General features: G+C 50.4%; 1 protein-coding gene across 1 annotated transcript; it reads right to left on the bottom strand.

The window, feature by feature from the left end:
• Positions 1 to 9274: 9274 nt before the first annotated feature.
• Positions 9275 to 10234, bottom strand: LOC113994103 (olfactory receptor 14J1-like). The gene has a single exon (XM_027732796.2). It carries the CDS (start codon positions 10232 to 10234, stop codon positions 9275 to 9277), a length of 960 nt encoding a protein of 319 aa, XP_027588597.2.
• Positions 10235 to 13506: the final 3272 nt, after the last annotated feature.

Below are 13506 nucleotides of genomic sequence, written 5' to 3'. Positions count from 1 at the left end.
AATGTCATATGATGGATGTGACGTCCTAGGGGAAATGTGATGTGACAGAAACAATGTGATGTCACTGGGCAGGTGTGATGTCATTGGGGAGCTGTGATGTCATATGATAGATGTGATGTCATAAGGGACCTCTGATGTCACATGATGAATGTGATGTCATAGGGAGCTGTGACATCACAGGAGAGCTGTGATGTCACAGGAGAACTGTGATGTCACAGGGGAGGCCGTAACGTCACAGGGATTATATAACAGGAGAGAGGATAAGATCACAGGAGAGATGTGATGTCATATGATGGATGTGACACCATAGAGGACCCTTGATGTCACAACAAGGATGTGATGTCACGGGGAGTATGTGATGTCATACAGGAGCTGTGATGTTATGGGAGTGTCATGTCATATGATGGTTGTGAAGTCATGGGGTAGATGTGACATCACAGGAGAGCTGTGATGTCATGGGGAGGTGTGATGTCATATTATGGTTGTGACATCATATGGGAGATGTGATGTCACAACAAGGATGTGATGGTACAGTGGAGATGTGATGTCATGGGGAGGATGTGATGTCAGAGGAGAAAGACGTGATATCTTTGGGGAACTGTGATGTCACAGGGAGGACGTGATGTCAGCGGGGAGGATGTGATGTCACAGGAGAGGCGTGATGGCACAGGGGAGCTGTGATGTCACAGGGGAGGATGTGACATCACATGGATGATGTGATATCATAGGAGAAGTGTGATGTCATATGGTGGATGTGACCTCATAGGGGAAATGTGATATCCCAGGAAGAATGTGATGACACAGGGTAGGTGTGATGTCAGAGGGATGATAGGATATCACAGGAGATGGATTTGATGTCACAGGGGAGATGTGATGTCACAACAAGGATGTGATGTCACAGGGGAGATGTGATGTCATATGATGGACGTGTTGTCAGACAAACAATGATGTCACAACAAGGATGTGATATCACAAGGGAGATGTGATGTCACAACAAGGATGGGATGTCACAGGAGAGGTGTGATGTCATAGGGGAGCTGTGATGTCATATTATGGTTGTGACGTCACGGGGGAACTGTGATGTCACAAAGAGGATTTGATGTCACGGGGAGGATGTGATGTCGTATGGGAGCTGTGATGTCACAGGGAGGTTGTGATATCACAGGGATGCTATGATATCACGGAAGAGATGTGATGTCATATGATGGTTGTGATGTCATAGAGGAGCCTTGATATCACAATAAGGATGTGATGTCACGGGGAGGATGTGATGTCACGGGGAGGGTGTGATGTCACAGGGCAGCTGTGATGTCATATGGGAGCTGTGATGTCATGGGGAGTATGTGATGTCAAGTGTGTGGGGTCGGACACGAGAACTTTGCTTTTCCCCGCGGGGCGCACGGAGGGTTTGTCACCGGGTGCACATGGACTGGGAGAACTTTGCCTGCCAGAGCCGCTCTCCCTGCACCGCCAGGAAGAGCAGGGACCGCATCGCCCCGGCCGCAGCGGCGCAGAGGCTGCTCGGGAGGTGACAGTGTGCTCGAGGGAGCTGCCCACTCGCTGTCCTCACTGCCTGCACAGCGCAGGGCTGGGGGGAATTGAGCCAGGCAGGAAAAGGGAATGGCGGCGATCGCACGGGGCTGAAATGATCCGGGAAGCAGCAAACAGCCTGGCTGGGGGAGCACAGTTTGGGAAGGGGGTGCAGGGAAAACCCACTGTGATGTTCCGGGGTAAATAACAGAAAATAAACAGAGGAGGGTCCCCTTTCAGATATGGTTTAAAGATCAGTGCACTGTGTATAGTGTAAGACAGCTTCAGAAATGTAAGAATGCAGTTTCTACAGCTTTTACTACAGTGGCACATTTTTTATAAAATATGTAAAGAGACGATAAGTTGGGTGTTAGGTTGGGCTTTGTTTGGTGGTTTTTTTTGTTGCTTTTTTTTTTTTTTTGTGGATGCTTTTCTCCCCCAAGCCTCCCCAAAGGAGCTTTCTTGAATGTACCTTCTTACAGCTAATTTGAAGGATTAGTTTAGACAAGCCTCTTAGAGTAGATGCATTTCAATGAAATCAGGGCACATATCTTTTTGGCTCTGGCGCAAGATTCAAACTATTTTTTTTCTTCCTCTTTGGCTCAATTAAAAGCCATCTTAAAACACTCCCAGTATATTGTGTGAGTGCAGGGCTTGAGGCGTGTGGGATTGAATGGACACAGAGAAAGAACTAACATTCAGAAATATATCTGCTTCCCTGTCTCAGTTAATAAACCCCACAGTTTGACACATTAATAATATCCATAGAAATTGTGATTTGAGTACATATTGTGACCTGCATATGCACATGTGAGCATAAGGACATAGGAAATAGGTATTGCAGTTTCTGCAGTTCTTGTGTTATGGGTGATGGTAGAGAGGATTCGAGCTAAAAATTGTCTGAACATTTTGAGAGTGCAGAGACATCTGTCTGACCATCACTAGGTATGCTTTGATTTCAAGGCAGAGCATGTTAAAGAATGCAATAACTTAAAGCCAGCTGGAGTCTTGAATTTTTGCTCTTTCAGCAATAACAGTAGCACCATTAATTACTAATAGTTAATGAGCTAACAGATGCAATAAATATATCTGCTCATTTCGACATATGTGTCAGTTTAATAATTTTAAATGAATCAGTTCATTTATAACAAGAAATCTCCCTCAACCTCTGATTAAAATGTAAAGTTAACTAAAGGATTATAGAGGGGACTTAATTTTACTGACTGTTTTAACAGTTGTCACAGGTGTTGGAAGAACGAAAGGCAATTGAAACACTGCAAATAGAGTGGGGGGAGAGCAGGAGTAGTTTAATAAGTGTAAACATGGTCTCTGAATGCCAAACATAGAAAATTGAGCAGATCTGTAACTCCAGAAAGCTGCTGTACACTATGTACTTTTGCCTTTTGTGGCTCACTGTGTTTCATTCATTTGAACACTGAGCAGTTTCCCTACTTTCTCCATTTAAAAATGTGCAACAACGTTTAAATGTGGAACAGATTCAGCTGTTCATGTGCCTGGAGTTTCATCTTAGAATGCAGCTGATAGAATACTCAGCTGACAGGAAATAAAGGCTGTGTAGAATGGCTGTAACATTTCAGAAGTGGACACAGGTGTCCCATCCTGTGAATGCTTCAGTGCAGTGATGGTTGGTGCACATATTTTATGTTTTTCTAACCGTTCTCATGTTGTGATGTGGGAATGGTGTGTGGAGTTCCCCTGCGAGTCTGTCTGGGTTATGTCTGTGTAGGGATGAACAGGAGTGTGTGTGTAGATTCCCATGCCTGTGTGTGTGTGTGTGTGCAGGGGGATTCTGTGCTGAACACATTGAGCTACGAGGTGCACAAAGGACCCCCCTGCTTTCTAAATTCCTTCTCAGAGAGGAGCCTGGGGGTGGCTGGATCCAATCTCAGGCTCAGATTTTGGTTTCAACTGAAGGAATTATAGAGGTGTGATTCAATCACTTTGTCCTGCAGGTTTTAGTGATGGCAAATCAGAAATATATCTATAAAAACAATGATTTATTATGACAAATGAACAAAAAATTGATCAGAAAAGTGAACAGATGAAAGACCTTAAACAGAATTATTTACTTCAAATTATAAAAGCCAAAAACCCCTAGTAGTATAGTGTAAGTTAAGACAGTGGAGTCTATCAAAGTAACTCTATTAAAGCAATTGGATCAAAGCCAGCAAAAAGAAACAATCCTGAAGCAGAGATTGAGGTAACTCACCCCACAATGACAGGGGGTAATTCTTTTTTCTTCCACCCAACCCCTGGGCAGTGACCATGAAGAGCTGTCCCTGCTTCATGGCAGAAGCCCCACACACTTCAAGGAAGTCTGTGGAAGAATCTGACACATCGAAGTTGGACGGGGCTTTTACAGTTATCAAGGGTTTGACTGCCAGACATATTTGCAGGCCAGGGAGCAGCTTATCTGTCAAATCCTGCTTCAGTAAGCAGGATGTGTGTATGAAGTTTCATGAAACATTTTGGGTTTAGCATAATTCAACATTAAAAACAGCACCTTGACACCAGCAGTAACTCACTACAGTGTGCACTGTTTGCATTCTCTGACCATTGTTTAGGTATTGTCAGAGCAGAGCATCCTGCCAGAAATGGCCCCTTGACTCCATGAGGTAGCAAAAACTCTCAGGGTTCCTTTGGTTCTATGAGGCCCTGCAGTGTCCCAATGGCTCCTTGATTCCATGAGGTTCCACTGTGTCTCTTGGATCCTTTGGTTCCTCAAGGCCCCGCAGTGTCACAATGGCTCCTTGGTTCCACGATGTTCCAAAACATCCCAGGGTTCCCTTGGCTCCAAGAGGCTCCCCAGTGTCCCACCGGCCCCTGGATTCCAGGAGGCCCTGCAGTGTCCCAATGGCCACTCGGTTCCACGAGCCACAGCGGCTGCCGCCGGCGTCTGTGCCCGGAGCCGCCGCTCCCACGGGGCTGCCGCACTCACCGCCGGGGTTGCCGCTCGCGCAGCCGCCGCTCTGCCCCGGCTGCACCGGGACCCGGCACCGCCTCGGGCCTGCGCTGCCGCCTCAGCGGCCACAGGGACACAGGGATGGGGGGCCTTTGCTCTGACACTGATGGGGCCTGCCTTTGTTCTGCTGGGCTCTGGGCTTTAGGGAAATTGCTGTTCATTGTCATGCTCCACTGGAACACCTCCTGAATTCCAAAGGTTTCCTAATCCAGGGGGAGGGGTTTCTATGGCATCGGAGGTGCCGCCCCTCGGGACACATTGTCAAGAAACCATCCAGCTGACTGGGATGGGTGTAAGAGCAGTTGGGGAACACAGGATAATGAGTCATCCCCTGAAAACCTTGGAACATTCCCTGCCTGAATCACAGCCCAAATGGAACAGTTTGGATACAATTCCCAAATATTTGGAAAACTCCAGTCATTCCTGACACCAGGATGGAAATTTAGCAGATAACTAAAGCCAGTCCCCTTGGGAGCCCACAACCAGCGGGGCTGAGGGAGGCCCTGGCAGCTCCCCAGCACCTCCCTCTCAGTGGGACACCTCTGGCAGCCTCTCCCAGCTCGGGAACCCTCCAGTTTCCAACACTCCAAAGACCCTCGCTGGTGCCCAGGACAATTCTGATGCCCCTCAACAAACACTCCTCCAGCTGGGACCCTTGTCTGTTGGGAAACACAAAGGGATTTGGGGGAGTGTTTCCCTGACAACAAGGAGAATTTGGGAGAGGGACCTTTCCACCCCCAGCTCTTGATGTGTCCACACATCTCTGCCTGGGTGTGGGTGTGAATTGACTGTGGTGGGAATGTTGTTATTGGGAATCTCTAATTCAGTCACTGTTAAAATTGTAGCAAATGCTATTGAATCACTTGATAACTGTTCAGTTGGTCAATGATTAAGTGCTAGTAATGTCTTTTGCCCGCTTGTCTTTGGATCCAAATCCTTTGTGCCCTGACCCTCTTGCATCCCAAGGCTTTGTGTAAATAATTCCCTTTCATCAAAAAATATATATTTTTCGTGACATCCTCTTTAAAATCCTCCTCCTTAGCTAAACTACAAAACAACTCCAATTAGTTGTTGACGTCTTGAAGACTTGAAGACAATTAAAAGAAAGGAAAATAATGGGTCCCACAGTGTGTTTGGAGCTGCATCAGCTGTCAGTCCAAGATGGGCCATGTCAGAACTGGTGAGGTTGGGGGGTGAGGAGCAAGATTGATCAGACAGGGTCAGTCTGAATCTCCTAAAGGGCACACTCAGCATCAAGATCACTTGGAGAACACCTCTGTCACCTCTTCTCTGAACTAAAAAATAGCCATTCTTTGATTTAAAAAAAAAGTACAAACTTGGAAGACTTGTTTTGAAATTGCTTTGAAGACAATTAAAGGAAGACAAAGAGATCCTGAGGGATTTCTGGAATTTAATGAGCCCCACGGTGTGTTTGCAGCCCAGCCCATGATCCTGAGGTACTGAGAGAAGATTGAAGCAGCTGCTGAAGAAGTCAGAGGCCAAAGTCCAAGTGCCTTGAAGCATTGCTGGGCCCCACTGAGGGCAGGCACTGCCAAAGCCTCCCCAGGGACTCCTTGGAGCAGCTCCTTGGAGGCCAGGAGTGCAGGCAGACAAAGGCTCTGGGCAGGCCCCTGCAATGCTGAGCAAAGCCTGCCTTGGTTTTGTGGAGCACAAAGGCCAAGGGCTGAGCCCCAGGCCCTGGCCCAGCAGATCCTGTCCCTCCCGGCTGGCTCAGGGCTGTTTGGGGGCACTGGGATGGGAGGGGGAGGAACAACAAAGGCCCAAAACTGGGCAACCCCTGCCAGGCTCCTGAGGGAGGGGCGAGGCAGAACCCAAGGGCAGAACCTGCCAGGAAAGTGGCTTGTGGTGGCCTGAGTGGCAGAGGCAGCTGCCAGAGGCAAGGGGACAAAGGCCTGGGTGCCTTTGGGCCTTGCAGCCCTGCCAGAGCCCTTGGCCATCTCTCCTGCAGGCTGTCCTGCCCTGGCCCTGCTGCTGCTCTGGCCTTGCAGGCTGCACACACCCCTCCTGCTTTCCCACCCCCTCCCGCTTTCCCACCCCCTCCCAGCAGCATTTCCAGACCCTCCCTGATGGCTCTGCACCAGCTCTGGCTGTTCCCTGGAACACAAAGCCATGGGCTGATCCTGACTCCCTCTGGGTGACCTCTTGCAGCACAAGGGTCCCTATTGAGTGACATTTCTTTTTCCTCACCTTCAGTCTGAACTTTCAGTGCTACTCTTTGTGGATATTTCATTCTATTTCCAATACAGAGAAAAGCTCCATCCTGTCAGATCTCCTCTAGACCCTCTCCTGTTCTTCCTCATTCCTCCAGAATGGGGAACCTCACAGACAGACAGACCAGTCCAGATGTGGTGACCCCAGGACTGAGTCCAGGGGGGTGACAACTCCCTTGTCTGGGTGCCCACACTCCCCCCAAGGCAGCCCCATGTGCAGTTGGCCTTAAATCAAGGGGCCATTCTGATTCTTTGTAACGTCACAGAATCAAGTGGCACCGTGACACTGCAGGGCCTCATGGAACCAAAGGGATGCAGGGACACTGTGGAATCTCATGGAACCAAGTGGCCACAGTGACACTGAAGAGGCTCATGGCACCCACTGTGCCTCCCCAGAACTCCATGGAATCAAGCAGAGCCGCTGCCTCCCCCCCGCCGCCACACGGACCGGAGTCGCCGGCTCTGCCCCGCTTGGACACCTCTGGAGTCAGCGTGTTCTTGGGCAGCACAACTGATCTCAGACCAGAGAGTTTCCCACATTTTACTTTGCCTCCTCTTTCCCTTGGTTTTGTTTTTTGTTCTTTGTTCATTCAGGGGGAAAACGGGGAAGGGAGGCATGTGTTTATCCCTGTTTTCATCTGTTTACAAAAGGGAGTTGGGGCAGGGTGGGAGAGAGAAGGCAATTTCTCTCTCTGCTGTTGCTTTGGACTGTTCTGTTGGTATTGCTGGTTTTGCTTCTGTATTTCTTGTCAGTAAACTCTTATTTTTTCAATTATACCTCCTTGTGTTTTGTCTCCCTGTATTGGTGGGGAATAAAAGGGGAGTGAGTTCATTTTATTGGAGTTCCCCCCCCAATATGTGTCTTTAAACCAGCACAGGTTGCTCAAGGGCTCCCTGAAATTTGGCATCATCCACAAAATGAAAATACATTTTGTCCCATTGTACAGAGAGATAATAAAGATGTTCTAAAGTGATGTTCAGGGGCTGGTCACTGAGGGATTTCACCAGGAAGTTGCTGCCAAGAGGACTTTGTACCATGGATTTTATTTGACACTCTTCATTCAGCCAACTTCCCACCCACCACATCTTCCACTTCTTCAGTCCAACTCTCACCAGTCTGGCCATAAGGAGACCACAGGACACCATGTCAAAGGCCTTGATGAAGTCTGGGCACACAACATCCCCTTCTATTCCCTCCCACAGGGGTTCTGCAATCCCTACCTTGTCCTTCCCATGCCTGGGAATGGCTGCAGGAGGACTTGCCCTATCCCCTTCCCAGCCTTAGCTGGAAGTCTGCCAACCCTCCTTGCTGCCCTGTTTGCAGACTGGTTCCATGTCTGCCTTTGCCAAGGCCCCAGGAAGCTCTGGGATGGCTCTGGCCTTTCCAAGGGTTTGGGAGAGGTCTCCCAGTGACACTGCCCAGCCTTCTCAATAGCCCTGACACCAAAACCTTTTCCATATCCCACACTGCCAGAGGAGTGCCCAGGACACAACACAAGTTGTCCTGGTGGTTCTGGAGAATGAGAAGGGATTTCTCCCTAGAGACCAACCCCTCCAATTGGATCAGAGTGCAGCTGAAAGGTTTCCTCATCATTTTGCCCAGTGCCTCCCTGCCCTGAAGGTTTCTGGCCATCAGGCTGTGGATGAGGGGGTTGGGCAGGTGCCTGAGGAGGGGGTAGAACAAGGGCTGTGTTCAGCTGTGCCAGGAGGGCTGTGCTGGGCAAGGATGAGGAGGCTGCAGAAAACAGTGGCACTGGGGAGGGGAGAGGAGCAACTGGAGAGACCTTGTGCCTGCCCACGCTGGGCAGGAGCTGCCCCAGGATGGCAGCTCTGAAGCACTCACAGGTTGTCCCTGTGAACAGGAGGGGAAGACAGGATCTAAAAATGGAACCTGGAAAGCAGAGAGCAGGAGTGTCATGGGGACACTGCAGGAGAGTTCCAGCCCTGGAGCAAGGTCACAGAAGAAGTGACCCAGTACATGCAGTAGCCTCAGAAGATCCCACAGCATCCTGGAGATGCTGGAAGGGAGCCCAGCTCTGCTTCACAAGTTCCCAGGGCCTGTCCGTGCCTGTGCTCCAAGGGCTTCCAGCCCCCAGGACTGTGCTCAGAGAGCACTCAGGCCTTACAGTGAGAAAGGGGCTCAGGAGGACAGTGTGGAAGTGGCAAGAGAGCAGCTCTGCAAAGACCAAGCCCTGCTGCTCCCTGGCAGTGCTGCTGGGCTGGGATTATTGTCCCCTTCCTGTTTGCAAATACACCCTGTCCTGCACTGTGCTGTCGTTTGGGAACATCTAAGAAGAAGGGTCTTGGACAAAGAAGGCACTGCAGGGTCCTTTATTTTGTTTAAATAGTCAGAGAGCACAGTTAATCATTTTTACGTCTCTGGGTCAAATTCAGTGGGTAGACATGAAAATAGAAGGCAGGTGCATAATAATATTTCATTGTACAGAAAATTATTGCAAAAACAACCGAATGACCTCCACAAAAAACCTGAGTAGAAAGGCTGGGCCATGAAGGAGTCCCATTCTGAATGCTACACATCAGAAACCTGGCACATAATTGCTCCTGAAAAGCATCCAGTCATCATTTTCCTCAGGGCATCCTTGAGCTCCTGGTTCCTGAGGCTGTAGATGAGGGGGTTCAGTGCTGGAGGCACCACCGAGTACAGAACTGATAGTGCCAGATCCAGGGATGGGGAGGAGATGGAGGGGGGCTTGATGTTTGAAAACACGCCAGTGCTGGTAAACAGGGAGACCACGGTCAGGTGAGGGAGGCACGTGGAAAAGACTTTGTGCCGTCCCTGCTGAGAGGGGATCCTCAGCACAGCCCTGAAGATCTGCACGTAGGAGAAAACAATGAAAATGAAACAACCAAATCCTAAACAGACACTAACCACAACGAGCCCAATTTCCCTGAGGTAACTTGAGTGGGAGCAGGAGAGCTTGAGGATGTGTGGGAGTTCACAGAAGAACTGGCCCAGGGCATTGCCCTGGCACAGGGGCAGGGAAAATGTACTGGCTGTGTGCAGCAGAGAATAGAGAAATGCTGTGGCCCAGGCAGCTGCTGCCATGTGGGCACAAGCTCTGCTGCCCAGGAGGGTCCCGTAGTGCAGGGGTTTGCAGATGGCAACGTAGCGGTCGTAGCACATGATGGTGAGGAGGGAAAACTCTGCCGCCATGAAGAAATAAAAGAAAAAGAGCTGTGCAGCACATCCCATGTAGGAGATGGTTGTGGTGTCCCAGAGGGAATTGTGCATGGCTTTGGGGACAGTGGTGCAGATGCAGCCCAGGTCTGTGAGGGAGAGGTTGAGCAGGAAGAAGCCCATGGGGGTGTGCAGGTGGTGGTCCCAGGCTACGGCGCTGAGGATGAGGCCGTTGGCCAGGAGGGCAGCCAGGGAGATGGCCAGGAAGAGCCAGAAGTGCAGGAGCTGCAGCTCCCGCCTGTCTGCGAATGCCAGGAGGAGGAACTGGGTGAGGGAGCTGCTGTTGGACATTTGCTGCCTCTGGGTTTTTGTTTCCAACACAGGAGAAGAAGACAGTAAGAGGACAGTTAGCGTGGACTTATCTAAACAAAGTCAAAACTGTATTCTACAGATACTCCCCAGGGCACACACAGACAGCCTTTTGATTTCCTAGGAGATCTTCCTTCAGCTCCAGTGCTGGGTCCCTACTGAACAGCATTTTCACTGTTTTAGCATCATTGTGCTTCTGTACAGGGGTTTCACATAACAAGGAGATGTTAAGGGACAGGTTTCCAACCTGGAGGGAAATTCACAGCTTGGAAGGAAACCTCAGGGAGACAGCCAAGTGTCCTTATGATAGCATTTGATTTAAGCAGACTCAGCTCCTTCCCCAGCACCACAGGCTGCACTGGTAGGGGTCATATTCCGTTTGCAGGTGCAAAAATGACAGCTCAGACCAGTCCTGATGGGTCTAGCAGAGGTGATGCTGGTGCTGCCCACAGGCAGAGCAGTAGCTGAAAGCACATTAGGAAGCTCAGATAAACCTACTGAGCACTCACAGTTCAGATGTCTCAGGAACTTGTCAAAATTAATACTTTCTTAATGATTTATTCCTCCCATTCCTCCAGAGTAGGAAACTGGAAACACAATCTCAGGAAATTTCTTTAACCTTATAAAGATCTTCATCTTGGAAATATTCTGAGAGGGAGCTGAAGCTCTGAGCATGTCCTCCTCCTCTGCACTCCAGATAGTCTCAGAGTTGCACTTACAGAATCTGTAGTTGGTGGGCAGTGCCAGCTTTACCAGATGCCTCCAAAAGCTGCAGTCCCATTGCCCTGCATGAACAGACTTCCTGTGCCAAGATCTGTTAAAATTCTCCCCCAGTGAGGTCTCAGCATCATTCTACGTCTGACAGCCTTTAACTTCTCTCTGTCTCACTCCACTGCCCTTGGTGCTGCAGGCAGTGCCCTCAGCCCTGCTGGGCTGTGCAGAGGAGCTGCTCACCAGCAGAGCTGTCTCTTTGAAGCTCTTCTTGTTTGCCAGGAGCTCCCTGTGTGCCAGCAGCCCAGCCCAGCTCAGCAACACAGCAACAGCCCCAGGCATTTCATGACCCTCAGGGGGGGTTGAGGTTGTTTACATGAGACTCAGTCCCTGAGAGCGAGTTCGAACAACTTCTCAAGAAGTCAAAGTGAGATTGAAACACTGAAGTTTCTTGCAGTGCTAATGAGTCTCACTAAGGAACACAACTGAGAACTTGTCCCCAGGTTCCAGTTAGAGCAGAAAACTGCAGACAGTGATGACAAGGATGGACAAGCAAGGGAAAGGTGGCTCTGATGCTGAATAAACCTTGACTTGTTTCCTTAATCCAACAGACCAAGCCCTGACCCTCAGCCCCTGGGAAGACAGACCCTGTCCCTGCCTCATTCCTCAGGGCTCTTCCTGGGGCACTGGGATGTGGGATGTGCAATGCCAAGGGCAGGACCATGGGCAGGCACCTGCCAGGCTGCTGAGCAGGGGCAAGGAGGCCATGAGGCCCCAGGGCTGCAAGGGGCACTCCCCTCCTCCTGGCATCAGGGGCACAGACAGCAGCCATGGCCAAAGGCCTGCAGAAGGTGGCTGTGTCAGGGCCTTTCAGCTTCTCCCCTCCCTGTCTCCTCTCCAGCCCAGGCTGTCCTACGGTGTCCATGCCCTGCCCCTTTCCCTGCAGGCTGTCGTCATCCCCCCGGCTGCCCCACCTGGCTGGCACCTTCCTGCACTGACATCTCTGCGTCCTCCCTGGCTCTTCCTGGGCACACAAAGCCTTGGGCTCATCCAGACTCCTTCTTTGTGACATATTGCACCACAACACTGACCTTGGAGGGAAATTTCTGACTTCTTGTCACCAGTCTAGGCCACCCCAGCTGCCCTTGGTGGCACTAGTTCTTTCTTAGGCTGTTTTCTGACAGGAAGAAAAGCTCCACCAGCTCTGACACCCCCCTTCCAGACCTCTCAGGCTACTCCTCTACTGTCCTCAGTCTTCGCACCACTGACCCCTGAGTCCTCAGCCTCTATATACGGGTCATGTGCTTGAGGCCCCAAAGTCCTTCCTGGGAGATCTCTGGGACCTCTCCAAAGTTTTGGAAGATGACAATAGAGTGCTCTGATCCCAGGAAACACAGAGGGACACTTTTTCCAAGGGTTGTCTTGGCAGAATGAGGCACAATCTCTTTAAACTTTCTGGCACAAGGGAGCTCTGAGCTCTGGGTACAGAGGGAGGTCCAAGTGCCAACCACTGGAGTGGGAGCTACAAATCATCAGGGCTTGTGTTCTTTGGAGGGCCAGACACTGGTGAGAGTGGTGTGTGTGTGTGCCCATGGAAGGACTTGAAGGGCACAGTGAACTGTCTCAAAACACTGTCAAAGCAGGAAAATCCCATAGGGCACCACAACACACAAGCACTGGTGGCAAACAGGAAGGCCTTTAATTCCAAGGCCTAAAGGGAGATGAAGCTTTGGAAGTAGCCCCCAGGACAGAATTGCACTGTGCAGAGTGGGGGAAAGAGCAGACAGCCCCAACAGGAAGGCAGGGCTGGTAAGGCAGGTCTGGGGAACCCATCCAGACAAAGATTCCCACCTGCAGACTGGAAGTACACCGGGCAAAACTCCCACCGTGGCAAGCTGTGGGAAAGGAAGCAAGTCCTTGTAGATGTGCCAGCCCAAGCTGTGGGAACAGCATCTACCCCCCTGAATACCCAGGGCTTGGGCTGTATAAAAGTGATAGCCCAGAAGCACAACTTGGGGACCCTCCACCGAGCAGAGTAGGGTGAAGAAGGACCAGTGGGAGCCTCAGGGATCTCCATGGTGTGATACATTTACTTCATCTCTGTCCCTCTCTCACTGGTTTCCCACCACCCCTTCTTCTCTCTCTCTTTCTGTTTCTTTCTCTCCCTCCTCTTTACTGTTAAATCAAAGCTGGACTGCTGACTTTGGCACATGGTCTCCTTTGCAGCTGAATTTGGGCAGAGGTGTCTCTTAATAATGGGAACCTGACAGTATCCATAAGGTTTTACAGTGTGGGAATAGCCACTGGTTTCCATGAGGTTCCACAGAGTCGCAGGGTCCATTTGGCTTCGTAAGGCTCTGCAGTGTGATAATGGACCCTTGATTCCATGGGTTTGCAAAATGTCTCAGGAGTCCTTTGGTTCTAGGAGGCCACACATATCACAGTGGCCCCTTGGTTCCATGAGATTCCACAGTGTCCCAGGAATCCTTTGGTTCCATGAGCCCTGCAGTGTCACAATGGTCTTTGAGTCCCTGAGGTTCCTC

The sequence above is a fragment of the Pipra filicauda genome, unplaced genomic scaffold, assembly GCF_003945595.2.
Source record: "Pipra filicauda isolate LSUMZ 115617 unplaced genomic scaffold, ASM394559v2 scaffold994_size53166_pilon, whole genome shotgun sequence".
Taxonomy (NCBI): domain Eukaryota; kingdom Metazoa; phylum Chordata; class Aves; order Passeriformes; family Pipridae; genus Pipra; species Pipra filicauda.
Note: the sequence above shows the minus strand (reverse complement) of the source record. Positions and strands in the feature narration are given on the sequence as shown.

Bases quoted from the DNA above. Each gene is read 5' to 3' on its own strand.
- LOC113994103 (XM_027732796.2), bottom strand. From the start codon at position 10,234: ATGTCCAACAGCAGCTCCCTCACCCAGTTCCTCCTCCTGGCATTCGCA.